General features: G+C 41.2%; 1 protein-coding gene across 2 annotated transcripts in view; it reads left to right on the top strand.

Moving 5' to 3' along the window:
- Positions 1–8,358: 8,358 nt before the first annotated feature.
- The window catches only part of LOC137376322 (solute carrier family 22 member 2-like), a 47,846-nt gene continuing 36,317 nt past the window's right edge, over positions 8,359–19,887 (top strand). The window contains exons 1-3 of one of the 2 annotated variants that reach the window (XM_068044622.1): positions 8,359–8,885; positions 15,030–15,133; positions 15,209–15,378. In XM_068044622.1, the coding sequence (XP_067900723.1) occupies positions 8,475–8,885; positions 15,030–15,133; positions 15,209–15,378 (685 nt within the window). In that variant the 5' untranslated portion in view covers positions 8,359–8,474. The remainder of the gene's footprint in view (positions 8,886–15,029; positions 15,134–15,208; positions 15,379–19,887) is intronic. The other variant, XM_068044623.1, reaches the window with a different exon arrangement.

Here is a 19,887-nt window from a genome sequence, read left to right as displayed (position 1 = left end):
GTTGTGCTCCATGTAACATTTTGTCCTGTCATTACATCAGTGCATTCACATAAAATTCTCCATCTTTTTAAGTCCCAAGAAAGTTTTAATGTAAAATTTAAAATAAATTTCAAATTGCACCATTTGAAACCCAAATTTATGTATTTGGTTTTTAAATAAAATGGTTGTAGATGTACTCAGTTCGAATTAATTTAAATCAGTTTTTGGTAATATTTTAAGGGGAGGAACATAGCCCCCAGCAACACTTTATAAGCAACTTAGATGCTGTCTTCAAATAGTAGCCTGTTATGCATTTGTTAGTGTTACTGATATGATGCAGACTTTGGGAAGTGCAGCAAAAAGGGAGTCTTGAACACATCCATGCACATTCTGCTTACTCAGCTTTTAACTCATCCTGCATCCCAAGCAATTGCATATTGTCAGCTGAACCCCACTCCCAGGCAATGGTATTTTTGTAGAATAAATGTTACTTATCTATATTTTACTTAATTCTGTTTTAATGCAGCTCACTTACTTCGCTATGTTTTCAGGATTCCCTTTTGAATCTGGAGGATAGTCCCTTTTGCTGAATGTTTGTTTTCAATTAGCAGTCATCAGTTTCTTATTTCTCCTCATGTGCTTGTTTCTCTCATAATCTGGACTTTTGTTTTGCAACTACCCTTGTTCATGCAATTACATACCCCTGTTGTGTTTACCTGGTTCCTTTTGTGTCTCCACTTACTACAATGGTCTCTACTATCTTTGTTTACGTGATTGTGCAAATGATGAATTGTAAGGAGATTGGAAAGATCAGTCAAAGTTTTAAAAAAAATAAAATAGCAGTAATTACCTGGGAGGGTTTGTCGAAGCTGGGAGAATAGGGAGTAAAAGAAGAAAGCTGAATCAGGACTCCTGACCAATTTGAACTATACATATATCACTTGGGAAAGAAAACTAAAGAACTTTATAAAAAGAAATGTAAACCAAAGGAAAAAAAGCCTGGTGATTTGCCCTCCCCCAATTGGGAAATGTTTCTAAATCGATTACAAATGAAATATATTAAAACAGAGCCAATTATCTATTGAACTGTTTAAAATCAAATAAGAAATAACTGAAAAATGAAGAACAATAAAGTTGATGAGTCAGTCGCCTCCATGTAACTCAGTTGTCTTCATGTTGGCTTGTGTTTCAGAAATGGCACAGCCCACGGTGATATTGTCTTCCTGGTATAGTGGAAATCATAACTCGACTGAGGACATTGATCCAGCAGTGGTGTAATTAAAATTCATTTCTTGGCACTACATGAAATAATAAATGAAATTAACCTGTTCTTGACATAAACACAATTCGTTGTCGCAGTATTTGGTATGAATATTCATCACATAAACATACTCATCCTCATTTATTCAACCTTTAAGTACAAATGGCTGTACAATTGACATTAATCACATCTAAAGCTATATTCAACTCATTTTAATATGTTGCCAAATCACCTTTAAAAGAGAGTATCTTGATGGTGCATATTATTGAGTGATTTGCACCCATTAGTATGTTAATATTGCAGCTGCATTTTCTGGAAATCCTGCAAGATGAATTTAGGTAGTTAGGAAATAATCTTGGGGGCAGGACATCATGGGAGGTAACATCTGGATTGCTTACTTTTTCTGTGAATGTGGTTTAACCTTAGGAAATCATACACCCTTGAGGAACTCAACTGGTGTTTTGTAGTCTAAAGAAATAAATCCATTCAATGTGTTCTTTTTCTAAAGGCTTTGTATCCAATTCTGTGGTGAGCTCATTTTGCCCTTGCAGCTTGTATAAAGTCATAGTTATACAGCAGAGAAACAGGACCTTCGGCCCATCGTGGCTGTGCCAGCCATACAGCACCCAACTATTCTAATCCCATATTCCTGCACTTGGCCTGTAGCCCTGTATGCTATGGCATTTCAAGTGCTCATCTAAATACTTAAATATTGTGAGGGTCCTGCCTCCACCACCTCTTCAGGCAATGTGTTCCAGATTCCAACCACCCTCTGGGTGAAAAAATGTTTCCTCAAATCCCCCCTAAACCTCCTGTCCCTTACCCTAAATCTATTCCCCCTGGTTCTTGACCCCTCCGCTAAGGGGAAAAGGTTTCCTCCTATCTATATGACTGGTCCAGTTAAGTTTCTGGTCAATGGTAACCCCTGGGATGTTGATATTACACCCCCCCCCCCCCCCCCAACCTTCAATCAAGTTAGTCAGACACAATATTCCCTTAAGTCCACGCTGACTGTTCCTGATTAAATTGTGCCTTTCTAAATGACACTTTTTATACTGCCGATTTCTTTTTCAATAATTTGCCCACCATCGAGTTTAGGCAGACTGACTGGTCAGCTTACCACCTTTTAAGAAGCATTATATACGAAGAAGATCTGTTCCTTTGACCATTTTGCTTGAAATCTCAATCTTGCTCTGTACATTCATATGGAGAGGTACTGAGCTCTGACTCGAGTTTAGATAATCATCCTGGGATCCTTCAGCCTTCTGGTCCATGTACCACAGTTTGCATGCACCTGTTTGGTGAAGAGAGCAATGTAAAACACTGCAGACAGGCTATAGACTCTTCCTTTGTAGGTTGAAGCTTTTTCCAAAAAAAAAAACCTGTGGCTGAAGACTTTCATGGACTTAACCAGTAGACCATACTTTTCCCTTTTTTTAAATGATATACACAGGAGAGAATTCACCTGAGTAGAAATTGTACAGAGTTCCTTTGTGCCTTGTGCAGGTTTTTAAATTTGAAACAGTTCCGAAGAAGGGTCACTGACCCAAAACGTTAACACTGCTTCTCTCTCCACAGATGCTGCCAGACCTGCTGAGTATTTCCAGCATTTCTTGTTTTTATTTCAGATTTCCAGCATCCGCAGTATTTTGTTTTTTTTTAATTTGAAGTTGGTCAAAACTTCAAGTTGCCTTACTTTCCCCAATCTTGTTTTCATTTCTGACTTCATTCCTGTTTTTTCTGGACTTTTTCCAGCTACATTCTGTTTCTGTCTGTAGTCTTTTCTTTCTTCTCCATTACTTCCTCTTTTTATATGCCTGATCTTCCCTCTTTTCCATCTCTCATTTGATCTGGCTAACTTGTGCTTAAAGTAAGAGTTGGGAAGCTCTACTGGGAAGAGGGTCTATCATAGTCTGCATTGTTATGAAAGTACTATGTGAAGATGGTCTTCTGTCTCAAGTGGATGGTCGGTAGCTCCATTTTTTTGGCTCTTGAGAAGAGTCTGCAGTGTTTTACATTGCTCTCTTCACCAAACAGGTGCATGCAAATTGTGGTACATGGATCAGAAGGCTGAAGGATCCCAGGATGATTATCTAAACTCGAGTCAGAGCTCAGTTCCTCTCCATATGAATGTACAGAGCAAGATTGAGATTTCAAGCAAAATGATCAAAGGAACAGATCTTCTTTCGTGAAGGCTTATTTGGATGGAGGTGAGGCAGGCCCAAGCAGTTGATGAATCCTAATCAAAATTGTTCATCTTTCTATGGTTTTTGAATTACATTTTACTCCATTATTTTTTAAGAATAGGAATTCTGAATGACCAGCCCATACTAATGTATAATGTACTTGTATTACACTCCAGCCTGGTTAACACCCATGTGGGTGTACCTACCCCACATGGGCTGCAGTGGTTCAAGAAGGTAGCTCACTACCACCTTCTCAAGGGCAATTAGGGATGGGCAATAAATGCTGGCCTAGCCAGCGACACCCAGATCCCATGAACAAATTTTTTAAAAAAACATGAAACAGAGTGCAGAAAGTGTCAAACAAGCAGTTGAAGTTTGCCAGTCAGTATTTCTATGTTTTCGTCTTTCTAGCTCCTTGGTCTCTGAGCTCAAGTCCAGGTTGGAGTACATTTTTTTTAAGAGTCCTTCTGTACTTCAAAAAAAAACAATGATCTGCAGAATTTTGTTTCTTTCTATAAAGCTCTTATGTGATTCCATCTCTAAACTTATGGTGAGATGGATATTCACATGTTTTGGTATAAAGGTTAGTTGGGAACTGGGAGGTAAAATTAAAGATCATTCTAGTTGAGCTTATGGCTGGTATCTGAAATATTTCTGAACGTTCTTCATAAGGCAACCTTTTCGAAGTATAGCTGTTTAGATTGGTCTGCTAACAAAGAATCACATGTCAATATATCAATGTTCAAAGTTTGTCATGGTAGCCTAGAAATCTCCATTATTAGCACGGTGATGTATTAATCCAATTTGGGGCGTAAACAAAATATTAACTACAAATAGATCTGCTCTTTATTCTTTCTGTATAATTTATCTGGATCTCCTTTTATGACTTGTAGTTTTTGTAGGTCTTTTCACATTTAGTGTTAACTGATGATCTGTCTTGTCACCTGTTCTTGGCCATCTTCAGGGTTGGGGGGGATGATGGGAAAGAGAGTCAGGGATTAATCCAGTTTCCGAGACTACATGGAGAGCTCCTGAAGGGGCAGTGTCATTATTTCCCTGGCTAACCAATTTGTTTTATCATCAGGATGTTCTGTGAAAAGCTTAAAGGTAAACCATGTTTCTTGTCAATGGGGCAAATCGTATTGTGTAAAAACTTGTTCACAAAGTTGGACACAATGTGTAATAGACTTTCCAGCAAAAGTGCCCTGTTCTATAGCTTTACATATTTTGACTAATGACCTATAGATGTCTATTCATAATATTTCCACTTTTTAAAATATTACTAGTAGAATCCTTTACCTGAATGTATGAAAGTATGGTTGTGTATAATTGTTCCGAGTTAACTCTCCTGTGATATCCCATGCTGTAAGTTCAGATGGCAGTTTGTCGATAGCCATATCTAGTACATATTACTGCACTTTATTTTGCTTGAAGTTGGCTTCAGATCTTCCATAAAATGTTCATAATTTGAAAATTGGGAAGAAAACATGGGACTAGAGAATCATCTAGGACTAAGCACAGGGACATTAGTGGAGAATGATACCTATTCATCTTTCACAGCACAGATTAGATCTGCTTTATTTTGAGAGAGTCATATTTAGCTTGTTGGTTTTTATCTATGGTGCACAACTTTCATGTCTTTTCCACTCCTAGAGAAAGGTTGAAATGTTGAATTCTCATAGGACTGGTAGGCTGAAAAATTTTACCACAAGATGCTATTGATTGGCAACGGGGCTTAGTACAGCCAAGACTAAGCTAAGTGTTTTGATTATTTTACTACTGCTTTTCAGTTGTGCATAGCAATTCTGGTACCAGTGCTCTGGGTTAAAAGCTCAAAGCACACCTAATCAAACTCCGTGGAAACAAGGAATTATAAATTCTGAAGATTGGAAGTTTGCTTTTCTTCAGAGCATGTTTGGATTGTTCTCATAGCTTTTTGTAACCTTTGATTCTGCATTATACTGCACTAAAGTTAAACGTTATTTTTTTTGGCTCACAAGTTACATAATATTTAACTAAGTGCCAAAACTAGCTTAAATAATTGCCATAGGTTCCATGAGCCGAGAGGATTTCTTACAGATTCTCTCCCTTCCATTGAAATCCAGTTACCCAAATTGTACTTTGGCTGTTTGATATGTCTATGCTGTGCAGGTAATGAGGCCACTATCCCTAATCTTCATTTGAGAGGCCTTAATCATTGTTCATGCATTAACTAATATCTCTGTTGTTGCTTGAATGTTTGCAGAAGTTCTGGCCAGTGGCAGAACAAATTGATTACAAATGAATCCATCTGTTATTTCATTGTAAAAGGCAATCCTCTAGTATCCTGATCAATAAGATTCTCAATAGGCTCATGTCACCTTCCTCGATTACCACATTAAGTGGGAAAAAGTTTCTTTCAATCCACCCTATCAATTCCTTTCCAAATCCTAAAACCTCAGTCGAATCGCCCCTTAACCTTCTATATTCCAGAGAATGCAAACCTATTTTATGTAATTTCTAATGTAATTTTTGGACCCCGATAGCATTCTAGTACATCTGTGCTGCATACCTTCCAAGGCCAATATATTTTTATAAGGTGCTGTACGCTATACTCTAGATGTGATCTGATAGGGCTTTATACAGCTATAGCAAAACTTCGTCTTTTATATTCCAGCCTTCTGGTTAGAAAAGCCAACATTTTATTAGCCTTTTTTATTTAATTTATGTATGTGACTGCTACAGTTTAGTGATCTGTGTATATGAACCCCTAAATCTCTTACCTCCACTGTACCTAGCTTTTCATCATTTAAAAAAAAAACTCTTGATCGATCCTTTTTTGGTTTAAATTGATGACCTCACACTTACCTGAAATTCAGCTGCTGCACATTTACCCATTCACTTGATTTATTAATGTCGTCGTTTGCAATTTTATGCTCCTTACTTGCTATCACTAACAAACTTAAATATATGGCTCTCTATTGTGTTACCTACGTCATTAATAAATATAATGAACTGTTGAGATCCTAGCACAAATCTTTGTGGGACACCAGTAGTCACTTCCCTTCAATTCACCGACATACCTCTTATCCCTTTTTTTTTTTACCACCTAGCCAATCTCCTAACCAAGTCAATAATTTGCCTTCAATTACAAGAACTTTAATGTTAGTTAAGTCACTTATGTGGTACCTTATCGAATGCCTGCTGGAAGTCTTATATAAAGTACATCCATAGACATTCCCATCTACTACTTTAGTTACTTCCTCAAAAAAGTAGATTCATTAGACATGACCTACCCATTACAAATCTATGATGGTGCTCTCTAATCAGCTTAAATTTCTCTAAGTGCTTAGTCAGTCTGTCCTTAATTATAGATTCCGATAACTTCCTCACCACAGACGTTTGACTAACAGGTCTCTAATTTCCCAGTTTCACTGTCTGTCACCTCATTACATTTACAACTTTCCAATCTAAAAGTATAATTCCTGAATCGAGCGCTTTGAAAGATTAAGACTGAGGCATCTGCAATTTCCTCACCTAATTCCTTCTAAAACCATGGGTTGAAAATCATTGGATCCTGGAGATTGTCGGTCTTCAATGCCATTGTTCCTTCGAATACTATTTTCTTGCGTTAACCTTAGTGGGTGCCAGTCCTTGAATCTTCATTAATTTCCCTGGAATGTCGGTAAATAATCCTCTTTGTTTACTGTAACGACTGGCTCAAAGTAATTATTCAAGCCTGCCATTTCCTTATTTTCATTTGCAATGTTACATGTATCTGTTTGAAAGGGCTCACATTTCTCTTGACTACTACTTTTCTTCTAATATTGTAAAAGCTTTTGTGTTAGCCTTGATACCACTCACAATTGTCTTTTTGTATTCCTTTTGGAAGCTACTTTTAGTCTTTATATCATTCCCAGTCTCCTGGATCTACAATATACTTTACACTTTTTTTTTGTATATGCTCTTTCCTTTAATTTTTGTTATCGCTCACCTCTTGTTGATCATGGCTGTTTTTGATTGGATAAGTAGAACTCTTTTCTATTTGGGGTATATACTGGGTTTTTTTTTAAAGTACTGGTATAAAGCTAATTTTTTTTTTTAATTCTAATTATTTTGGATGCCTCCCACTCTTTATTTTACTTGATAACAATTATGACCAGTTCTTTGGGGATAGTCTCTCTCATCCCATTAAAGTTAGCCTTATGCAAATCTAGAATTTTAGTAACTGTTAAGTTTCTCTTTTTCAAGCCGAACATTGATTTTAATCATATTATGATCACTTAATTAATCTAGGTCTGGCTCATTACTATATCTAATATGGTTTTCTCCTGTTGGTTCTAGAACATATTGCTTCAGAAAGCCATTCTGAATGCAGTCAAGAAATTCACCACCTTTCTGATTTGAGCTACTCTGCTCTTCCCAACCTGTATGAAAATTAAAGACTCCCATTAAAACGTATTTAAATAAATGGGTGAATGGCATCTGTCTGTGCTGGATGGTTCTATGATGAGATTAGATCATTTTATTTGACTGCTTCTGCTGGTCCTGTTTACTCATTGGACTTCTGAGTTCCTTTCTGCTCCTCAGTGCAGCTGTGAAGGAGGTTCTAACTGTACACTTGAGCGAATGTGGACAGCCAAGTTTGTACTTCAACTGGATCCTCCTTAAAAGAGAAAAGTAGCTTTCAGATGCAAAAAGAAGTTGTGTATATTTCATATTATACATGTTGAAATTAGTTATGATTTCTGCACAAGTTACTTTGAATCACGCTAACTAAGGATCTGTGTAAAGCTTTCCGCGTGGTGCGTTAAAGTTGAGCTTTTGAAAAGTAGTTACCAGTGTTAGTTGGTAACTGTACTGAAAAATTCAGTGCCACATTTCATTTGTTCATTCATTTACTAAATGGCTAACTCCTCAGTTTACACAGCTGATTGGTAGATCTATCTTCCACACTGATTTGCTGGGTTACACTGTTGTGATACTGCAGGTAGATACCTCTTGTGTAGGCAAGACATTCAATCAGTACTGACTTGCTCCTTCCACTAAACGTGAGCAGATCCATCGCAATGCCGACCTTTGATGAAGTTTTGGAGGAAGTAGGAGGATTTGGCCTATATCAGAAGCTCACTTTCTTTCTTGTGTGCCTGCCCTCGGCAGTGTTCTCCTATCTGTATGTTGGATTTGTTTTTTTAGCAGTTACTCCTGACCACTGGTGCAAGAGTCCTGGGGTGACTGAGCTGAGAGATAAGTGCAACTGGTCTCTGGAACAGCAGAAGAATTACACATTGCCTGTGGGGCAATCGAGCAGCTCCTCATACAGTCAGTGCGAGAGATACGATCTAGACTGGAATTCCTCTTCAGGCAGTTGTGACAATCCATTGCTGATTATCCAGAATGGATCCAGAGATCTACCACTTACAACGTGCCAGGATGGTTGGGTTTTTGAAAATGGCTCATCCTCCAGTATTGTGACAGAGGTATGTTTTATTTTTGGTCAGAGATCAAATGCCAATACTATTAGAAAGTTAGCAGTAGACAGTAGAAACATCTCAAATCTTTACAGTGGGACAATGTCATAGTTCGCACAACACCCTTGTCTCTAGGTTGCAGTCATGCTTTCAGCTCTTTAGGCCCTAAGCTCTGGAATTCCTTCCCCAAACCCCTTTGCCTCTTCACTTCTCCCTCTCCTCTTTTGTAACACTGCTTAAAACCTACCTCTTTCTGTCCTAATATCTCTCCGTGTAGCTTTGTGTTAATGTTTTGTCTGATTACACTCCTGTGAAGCACTTGGGACTATTTACTACTTCAATAGCACTGTACAAATAGTTAAATATCAATAATTGAAGTTGCACTCCACTGAGCCATGTTATGGAGTCTTCAACTTATGACCTGACTCTGAGACGAGTGCAGAAACTCAGCCAAGGGTGACAATTAAGACATCTAAAGCTACTTCTCAGTGAATGCACATTTAGGACTGAGATGAGAAGAAATTACTTCACTCAAAGGGATGTGAATCTTTGGAATTCTCTACCCCAGAGGGTAGTAGATGCTCCATCGTTGAATACATTTAAGGCTGGGATAGACATTTTTTTGATGTCTCTTGGAATCAAAGGATATGGCGAGTGGGTGGGAAAGTGGAGGTGAAGCCTAAGATCAGCCATGAACGTATTGAATGGCAGAGCAGGCTATATGGACTGTATGGTCTACTCCTGCTCCTATTTCTTGTGTTCTTGTATGTAGCTATTTCAAACATAGGCAAAATTCTAGCACTGTGCTAATAGTCAAATTAGTATCAACCCCCATACTTGTGCATCTGTACTAAGTGGGATTGAATTTGAATCTGAATCCTCTTCATTTCTCCACAAAACTGTGGGAGCAGTTTTATAACCTGTAAACATGCCTTTCTTTTTTACTGAACTTATCAGCAATAAGCAGAGATGGCATTTAGTGTCTGAATTAATCCCATCTGAGAAATTCAGACAAACCTGATATATGGAAATCATATTCAGCATATCGGTTTGCTCCTTACATAGAATGTAATGGTTTAGTCAGTGTTATGGCCAAGGTGAGGAGGGGGTCACAGTCACCCCTCTTGACCTTTCTCTTATTTGACGCAACAGGATTTATTCCTTTTAAACAGTGTTTGTGCTTACCACCTCTGAGACTTTTACCTTTTTGCCTTTACTGTGATCATGAAAGAACCAATCGGACAGGTTTTCTTGAGTGCAGTCTTTTGTATATTGATGAATACACTATGATTGCATTTCATGGTTAAGCCCTCCAAGGGCACAGAGTGACCTTTCTTTTGTGCTTATCCTTGCACTTTGAATCTTCCTTTAGGATGCAACGACAGAGTTCTCAGGTTCCTGGGGCATTGGGGCTACTTCTGGGGCAGGAGGGAGCTGTTCAAGATGTGTGGAGGTTAATGAGTGCTGTGAGGGTGGGCTTAAACTAATTTGACAGGGGCCTGGAGGCCAGGATGAAACATTAGACAGGAAAAACAAGGTGCACAGAGGACTGGGAGATTCAAATAATGTGAGAGTAAAGAATGGTTCAGCAATAGGGATCAGATAGGGGAAAATGCAAGGCAGTATAAGATGGCTTGGACACATGTATGTAAATGCAAGTAGCATGGTTTATAAGGGTGGTGAGCTGAAGGTACAAATTGCCACTAGGATTATGGTATTGTGGTAATAGGGACCTGGCCCAAAGAAGGGGAGGTCTGGGATCTTAAAATTCCTTGCTACAAGATGTTCAAAAAAAAAAAGGGAAGGGAAGAAAAGGGTGGAGGGTGTGGTGGCAATAGTGATCATAAAAACTGTAATCGCACTGGTGTGGGATGATGTATTGAGGGGTCAAAGACAGAATCTATTTGGTTAGAATTGAGGATTAATGGGGGGGTTTATTATGCTGCTGGGTGTCTACTATAAGCTTGTGGTTCTCAGACTTTTTTTTATCCGCAGACCCCTTAGGTGGGGTAAAAGACCCCCCTGGACCACCTACTGGTCCTACCCCACTTGTTTCCGCAACAAAACTCATCAGAACTAATGGGAAGAATGGCACTGCTTTCCATGACACACCAATGAGGTGACGTCTGGTTCCAAGCTGCAGAGCATCAGTCTCATGTTGGCCTCCACATTCAGCAGGTTCCTCCTCCTTTGCTTTCAACCCCACAAGTATTGAAAATCTGTTCTCGCAGTTGTTGAAACAGTAACATAAATCTTGTTTAGAAAACTATATTGTTGCTGTTCACACTTATGATGACTTGTGCCACGCACGCGAGAGATGGTCTGATTATGTGACGTCACATGAGTGATGAGGATGGAGGGTGCTGGCCTGTTCTCATATAGCTTCGTTTGTGGCGTTGCATGTCAGTCACTTGCATTTTGGACTTCCTCGCAGACCACCAGTGGTCTGCAGACCACAATTTGGGAGCCATTGTTATAGGCCACCGAATAGTGGGAAGGAAATAAAGGGGCAAATGTGCAGCAAGTTACAGAAAGATGCAAGAACTATAGAGCAGTGATAATGGAGGACTTCAATTATCCTAATATAGGATTGGGATAAGCAACAATGTAAAAGGCAAAGAAGGGGAGGAATCCCTGGAATGTATACAAGAGAACTTTCTTGTTCATTGTATTTCCAGCCCAACGAGAAAGGAAGCAGGACTGGATCTAGTTTTGGGATATGAAATGGGAGAAGTGGAGCATGTTTCAGTAGGGGCGCATTTGGTAAACCGTGATTATTAGCAGGGATAGAATTGTTTCTGAAAAGCACAAGAAAATCAAAGAAATGTAAAAATACTTAATGGTAGAAGAGTTAATGTCAGTGAGTCGAAGAGGGACCTGGCCCAGATGCATTGGAATCAAAAATTGGTCATCCAAACAATAATTGAACAATGGGAGATCTTCAAAGAGGTTTGAGTACAGAATGGACTATTCCCACAAGGGGAAAGGAAGGACATCCAAAGCTAGAGCTCCCTGAATGACTAAAATGAAACAGATAAATGAGGTGTATGACAAATGTTTCTTTCTTTTGGGCCTCCTTATCTGGAGAGACAATGGATACGCGCCTGGAGGTGGTCAGTGGTTTGTGAAGCAGCGCCTGGAGTGGCTATAAAGGCCAATTCTAGAGTCACAGGCTCTTCCACAGGTGCTGCAGAGAAATTTGTTTGTCGGGGCTGTTGCACAGTTGGCTCTCCCCTTGCGCCTCTATCTTTTTTCCTGCCAACTACTAAGTCTCTTCGACCCTGTCTTTATGGCTGCCCGCCAGCTCTGGCGAACGCTGGCAACTGACTCCCACGACTTGTGATCAATGTCACAGGATTTCATGTCGCGTTTGCAGACGTCTTTAAAGCGGAGACATGGACGGCCGATGGGTCTGATACCAGCGGCGAGCTCGCTGTACAATGTGTCTTTGGGGATCCTGCCATCTTCCATGCGGCTCACATGGCCAAGCCATCTCAAGCGTCGTTGACTCAGTAGTGTGTACAAGCTGGGGATGTTGGCTGCCTCGAGGATTTCTGTGTTGGAGATACGGTCCTGCCACCTGATGCCAAGTATTCTCCGACAAATGTAACGTTCATAATACAGTAGAGAACAAAGCTGAATACAAAAAGTACAGAGCTCTACAAAAGGGAATAAAAGGAGCAAAGAGAGTTTAAGAATAGATGAGCAGCAAAATAAAAGAGAACCCCAAAAAAGTAGTTAAACGTAGGGTCGGGCTGACTAGGGACCAAAAGGGAGATGAGCTATTGGAGACTGAAGGCAAGGCTAAGGTACTGAATGAGTATTATGCATCTGTCTTTACGTGAAGACGATGGTAATGTAGCAATAAAGAAGGAGATAGTAGTGATATTGGATAGGATAAAAATAAAGAGGAAGTATTTAAAAGGTTGATGGTCCTCAAAATAGAAAAGCCACCTGGTCCAGATGTGAGGGAAGTACGGTGGAAATTGCAGAGGCACTGACCACAATCTTCCAATCATCTTTAGATGTGGGGGTGGTGCCAGAGGACTGGATGATTGCACCCCTGTTCAAAAAAGGGAGAGGGATAAACCAGTAGACTAGTCAGCCTAATGTCGGTGGAAGGGAAACTTTGAGATAATAATCCAGGACAAAATGAATTGGCACTTGGAAAAGTATAGGCTAATGAATGAAAGTCAGCACAGATTTGTTAAAGGCAAATCATGTTTCTCTAACTTGATTGAGTTTGTTGACGATGTAACAGAGGAAGATGATGAGGTTAATGTTGTTGGTGTGTGCATTGCCTTTCAAATAGTATTGAAGAGATTAAAGGCAAGTAGTAGTGTGGATATGAAATTGGCTAAGGATTTTAAAGCAGAGTGACGGTAGGTGTTTATTTTTCATACTTGAGAGAAGTATACAGTGGTGTTCCCCAGGAGTAGTTATTAGGACATTGTTATATATTCATGACTTTGACTTGGGTGTACAGGGCATCATTTCAAAATTTGCAGATGACATGAAACTTGGAAATGCAGTAAACAATGTGGACGACAGTTGCAAGGCTTCAGGAGAACATGGACTGGTGAAATAGGACAAAATTTCATGCAGTGAAGTATGAGGTGATACATTTTTGTAGGAAGAATGAGGAGAGGTAATATCAACTAAATGGTACAATTTCATCAACGGGCAGAGTTCTGAGGATGTATGCACACAAATATTTGATGCTGGCAGGATAAATAGAGAATGCTGTTTTAAAAGGCATATATGATTCCTAGCTTTATTAATAGGGGCATTGAGTACAAAAGCAAAGAGGTTATACTAAACCTTTATAAAACACTAGTTAGACCTCAGTTAGGGAATTGGGGTACATTTTAACCTCCTAAAATGGGTGGCTTGGGGTTGGGTGTGATATAAAAAGAAACACAATCAAAATCTCAGTTGATCCCAGTCTGCCCACTTCTGGAATTAATGCAGCTGGTACAGGAAGCGGGAAGCCAACTGCTTCCAGGGGACAGCTGGGTCATTTAAATATTATAATGAGGCTGGCAGCCTGACATTTAATTTCCCTTACAGGTGTAATACTGGCTGGTCAAGCCTTGGGAAAATGGTAGCTAAAGGGAGGGGGGGGAGGCTATCTACAGGGAAAAGGTAAGTGCCCTTATAGCACTGCTTGTGGGCCAGGAGGAGCAGGACTGCTTCCACTCCCCCACTGATTTTCACACCCAGTCCCCCCGTCCCCGTTTCCCCCCCCCCCCCCCCCCCCCCATTGGCTTAACTGCCCCCCTGGGATCGGACCACACCCCCCAATTGAGGACAGAATAACATCCACCCCCTCAACCCCTTCAATACTCCCAGAGCAATTGCAGGCTCCTTGCCTGGGACTGCGGCCTGCTCTGGACTGCTTCCTGTCTGCTGGAAGCAAAGACTGTCAATCAGGCTGACTTCTGGATGGGGATACTACCACAGAAAAGTGGAGATAAAATTGCACAGCACATGGGAAAACCTAGACTTTCAATTTTCCCAACCGGAACACTCCCCCACTCAGAAAAACTGTCCCTGTCAATATTGCGGCCATTGTGTCAGTCTGGGCATCATGCTTTTTAGGTAGGAGTGGATGCAGCCAGGGATGAGGGTCTTCAGTTAAATGGAGAGGCTGGGGTTCTTCTCTTTAGAGCAGAAGGTTAAAAGGCGATTTTGATAGAGGTATTCAAATTCATGAATAGTTTTGACTGAGTAGCTGGAGAGAAACTGTTTCCAGTGACACAGGTTTGGTAACCAAAGGACCGATATTCCAGCAGATTGGTAAAAGAACCAAAGGTGACAAGAGGAAAATGTTTTTAATGTAATGAATTGTGATCAGGAACACACTGCCTTAAAGGGTGTCGGAAGCAGATTGAATAATAATTTTCAAAAGGAAATTGGATAAATACTTGAAGGGAACAATTTACAGGGCTATGGAGAAAAAGCAGGAATGTGGGACTAAATGAATAACTCAACCAAAGAACTGGCATATATAGGATGGGCCAACTGGCTTCCTTTGCTGTATAATTCTGAGTTGAGGAATACAGGATGCAATGAGTAATGTGTGTCGTTTAATATCTCAAACATGAAACTACACATGAATACTATTTTTGCCTGTCTACACAATTCATACAGTTTGAACTGGTGTGTGCTGATGCCTGGAAAGTGGACCTGACTCAAGCTTGTCTAAACCTGGGATTTATGCTCGGATCAATACTCATGGGCTACGCAGCAGACATGTATGTATAATGTCATCTACCAATCAAAGGTTTGGAAGGTAATGGCAATATTTTTCTTGCTATTTAATCCTTCAGTTATTCTCTTTGTAGGTTTGGCAGAAAATTGAGCTTTTTATTTGCAACATTTGTGACTTCAGTGCTGGGACTTGGAGCATCATTCTTACCAAACTACACTTGGTTTCTGATCTTCCGAACTCTGCAAGGCTTATTCAGCAAAGGAAGTTGGTTGTGCACATATGTCTTCAGTAAGAATTATACTCTTACCTACCTATAGTAACAGATATATTAGCTGCTCTGAAGTAACACTAGTAACATTTGCTACTAGTAACAACTCTGTGCTGTACTTTGATCTAGTATCTGCCAATTTAATAAACTAACATTCATGCTTTGATAATTTCTAACATATAACCCTTCAAAGAACAGTATAGCACAGGAACAGGCCATTCGGCCCTCCAAGCCTGCGCCGATCTTGATGCCTGCCTAAACTAAAACCTTCTGCACTTCCGGGGACCGTATCCCTCTATTCCCATCCTATTTATGTATTTGTCAAGATGCCTCTTAAACGTCGCTATCGTACCTGCTTCCACCACTTCCCCCGGCAGCAAGTTCCAGGCACTCTCCACCCTCTGTGTAAAGAACTTGCCTCGCACATCCCCTCTAAACTTTGCCCCTCTCACCTTAAACTAATGTTGCCTGGTAACTGACTCTTCCACCCTGGGAAAAAGTTTCTGACTATCCACTCTGTCCATGCCGCTCATAACTTTGTAAACCTCTATCATGTGGCCCTTCCACCTCCGTCGTTCGAGTGAAAACAATCCGAGTTTATCCAACCTATCCTCATAGCTAATGCCCTCCAGACCAGGCAACATCCTGGTAAACCTCTTCTGTACCCTCTCCAAAGCCTCCATGTCCTTCTGGTAGTGTGGCGACCAGAATTGCACGCAATATTCTAAGTGTGGCCTAACTAAAGTTCTGTACAGCTGCAGCATGACTTGCCAATTTTTATACTCTGTGCCCCGACCGATGAAGGCAAGCATGCCGTATGCCTTCTTGACTACCTTATCCACCTGCGTTGCCACTTTCAGCGACCTGTGGACCTGTACGCCCAGATCTCTCTGCCTGTCAATACTCCTAAGGGTTCTGCCATTTATTGTATACGTCCCACCTGCATTAGACCTTCCAAAATGCAGTACCTCACATTTGTCCGGATTAAACTCCATCTTCCATTTCTCCGCCCAAGTCTCCAACCGATCTATATCCTGCTGTATCCTCTGACAATCCTCATCACTATCCGCAACTCCACCAACCTTTGTGTCGTCCGCAAACTTGCTAATCAGACCAGCTACATTTTCCTCCAAATCATTTATATATACTACAAACAGCAAAGGTCCCAGCACATGATCCCTGTGGAACACCACTAGACACAGCCCTCCATTCAGAAAAGCACCTTTCCACTGCTACCCTCTGTCTTCTATGACCGAGCCAGTTCTGTATCCATCTTGCCAGCTGACCTCTGATACCATGTGACTTCACCTTTTGTACCAGTCTGCCATGAGGGACCTTTTCAAAGGCTTTACTGAAGTCCATATAGATAACATCCACTGCCCTTCCTTCATCAATCATCTTTGTCACTTCCTCAAAAAACTCAATCGAGTTAGTGAGACACGACCTCCCCTTCACAAAACCATGCTGCCTCTCGCTAATAAGTCTGTTTGTTTCCAAATGGGAGTAAATCCTGTCCCGAAGAATCGCCTCTAATAATTTCCCTACCACTGACGTAAGGCTCACTGGCCTACAATTTCCTGGATTATCCTTGCTACCCTTCTTTAAACAAAGGAACAACATTGGCTATTCTCCAGTCCTCTGGTACCTCGCCTGTAGTCAATGAGGATGCAAAGATTTCTGTCAAGGCCCCAGCAATTTCTTCCCCTGCCTCCCTCAGTATTCTGGTGTAGATACCATCAGACCCTGGGGACTTATCTACCTTAATGCTGTGCAAGACCCCCAACACCATCTCCTTTTTGGTAACGACATGACCGAGACTATCTACACTCCCTTCCCTAGGCTCATCATCCACCAAGTTCTTCTCCTTGGTGAATACTGATGCAAAGTACTCATTTAGTACCTCGCCCATTTCCTCTGGCTCCACACATAGATTCCCTCCTCTGTCCTTGAGTGGGCCAACCCTTTCCCTGGTTACCCTCTTGCTCTTTATATACGGATAAAAAGCCTTGGGATTTTCCTTAATCCTGTTTGCCAATGACTTTTCATGACCCCTTTTAGCCCTCCTGACTCCTTGCTTAAGTTCCTTCCTACTGTCTTAATATTCCTCAAGGGATTCGTCTGTTCCTAGCCTTCCAGCCCTTACGAATGCTTCCTTTTTCTTTTTGACGAGGCTCACAATATCCCGCGTTATCCAAGGTTCCCGAAACTTGCGAAACTTATCCTCCTTCCTCACAGGAACATGCTGGTCCTGGATTCTAATCAACTGATGTTTGAAAGACTCCCACATGTCAGATGTTGATTTACCCTCAAACAGCCGCCCCCAATATAAATTCTTCAGTTCTTGCCTAATATTGTTATAATTAGCCTTCCCCCAATTTAGCACCTTCACCCGAGGACTACTCTTATCCTTATCCACAAGTACCTTAAAACTTAAGGAATTATGGTCATTGTTCCCGAAATGCTCCCCTATTGAAACTTCGACCACCTGGCCAATACTAGGTCCAGTACGGCCCCATCCCTAGTTGGACTATCTACATATTGTTTCAAGAAGCCCTCCTGGATGCTCCTTACAAATTCTGCCCCATCCAAGCCCCTAGCACTAAGTGAGTCCAAGTCAATATAGGGGAAGTTAAAATCACCCACCACTACAACCCTGTTACCTTTACATCTTTCCAAAATCTGTCTACATATCTGCTCCTCTACCTCCCGCTGGCTGTTGGGAGGCCTGTAGTTAACCCCCAACATCGTGACTGCACCCTTCCTATTCCTGAGCTCCACCCATATTGCCTCGCTGCATGACCCCTCCGAGGTGTCCTCCCACAGTACAGCTGTGATATTCTCCTTAACAAGTAATGCAACTCCCCCACCCCTTTTACATCCCCCTCTATCCCGCCTGAAGCTTCTAAACCCTGGAACACTTAGCTGCCAATCCTGTCCTTCCCTCAACCAAGTCTCTGTAATAGCAACGACATCATAGTTCCATCAAGTACTAATCCAAGCTCTAAGTTCATCTGTTATACTTCTCGCATTGAAACAAATGCACTTCAGACCACCAGTCCCGCTGTGCTCCGCAACATCTCCCTGCCTGCTCTTCCTCTTAGTCTTACTAGCCTTATTTACTATGTCCTCCTCATTTATTTCACTAGCTGTCCTACTGCTCTGGTTCCCACCCCCCTGCCACACTAGTTTAAACCCTCCCGAGTGACGCTGGCAAACCTCGCAGCCAGGATATTTGTGCCCCTCTGGTTTAGGTGCAACCCGTCCTTCCTGTACAGGTCGCACCTGTCCCTGAAGAGATCCCAATGATCCAGATATCTGAAACCCTTCCTTCTACACCAGCTGTTCAGCCACGTGTTTAGCTGCACTATCTTCCTATTTCTAGCCTCACTGGCACTTCGTTCTGTTATAATTTGTGGTTAGCAGTAAATAGTCTTCATATTTAAATTCGATTATTTTTAGCTAGTAAGTGTTCCTTGTGTGGTGGTACTTTTTGTCATCAAAAGCTCCTCTTACTAATCTACTGCGAAGGTAATTAATAATATAGTCCTCTTTAGTGAGTTGTCATACTTATTCTATCATTTAATAAATTGTAATACTAGTAGGATTTGTCTAGCTGTAGTTGTCACACTAGGCTTAAAAAAAAAGTTGATAAAATCACCTTCACAACCTAACATTCTACAATGTAACGGCAATTGATGACACAAAAAATTTTGCTGAGGAGTCCAAAGACAAATGCTCTCTAGTCAAACATCAGAAGACAAGTGTGCGTTGGAGAGGGATGCAGAGTTCTGAAATGGATTTTTGAGTTAAGCTTGTTTGCTCGGGCACGTTAAATAATGCCACAGAAATGTTCATGTGTTCCAGGCATGATGATTAGGATAATGTGAGACCTTTGCTCCTACCTAGCAAACTTCTCACTAAGAACGGAGCTGTGCATAACTGCACGTATAGTTTTAAAATTGTTCAAAAGTACAGCAGATTTGATCTAGATTCCTGACCCAGTGGAGCTTTTATTTTACAGTACAATGTAACCAGTTTAGTTTGGTTTCCCCAGTGTTCGTTCTTCTTTTCTTTTGGGCCTCCTTATCTCGAGAGACAATGGATACGCGCCTGGAGGTGGTCAGTGGTTTGTGAAGCAGCGCCTGGAGTGGCTATAAAGGCCAATTCTGGAGTGACAGGCTCTTCCACAGGTGCTGCAGAGAAATTTGTTTGTTGGGGCTGTTGCACAGTTGGCTCTCCCCTTGCGCCTCTGTCTTTTTTCCTGCCAACTACTAAGTCTCTTCGACTCGCCACAATTTAGCCCTGTCTTTATGGCTGCCCGCCAGCTCTGGCGAATGCTGGCAACTGACTCCCACGACTTGTGATCAATGTCACACGATTTCATGTCGCGTTTGCAGACGTCTTTATAACGGAGACATGGACGGCCGGTGGGTCTGATACCAGTGGCGAGCTCGCTGTACAATGTGTCTTTGGGGATCCTGCCATCTTCCATGCGGCTCACATGGCCAAGCCATCTCAAGCGCCGCTGA

The sequence above is a fragment of the Heterodontus francisci genome, chromosome 13 (assembly GCF_036365525.1).
Source record: "Heterodontus francisci isolate sHetFra1 chromosome 13, sHetFra1.hap1, whole genome shotgun sequence".
Classification (NCBI taxonomy): Eukaryota; Metazoa; Chordata; class Chondrichthyes; order Heterodontiformes; family Heterodontidae; genus Heterodontus; species Heterodontus francisci.
This window is presented reverse-complemented; position numbering and strand designations above follow the sequence as displayed.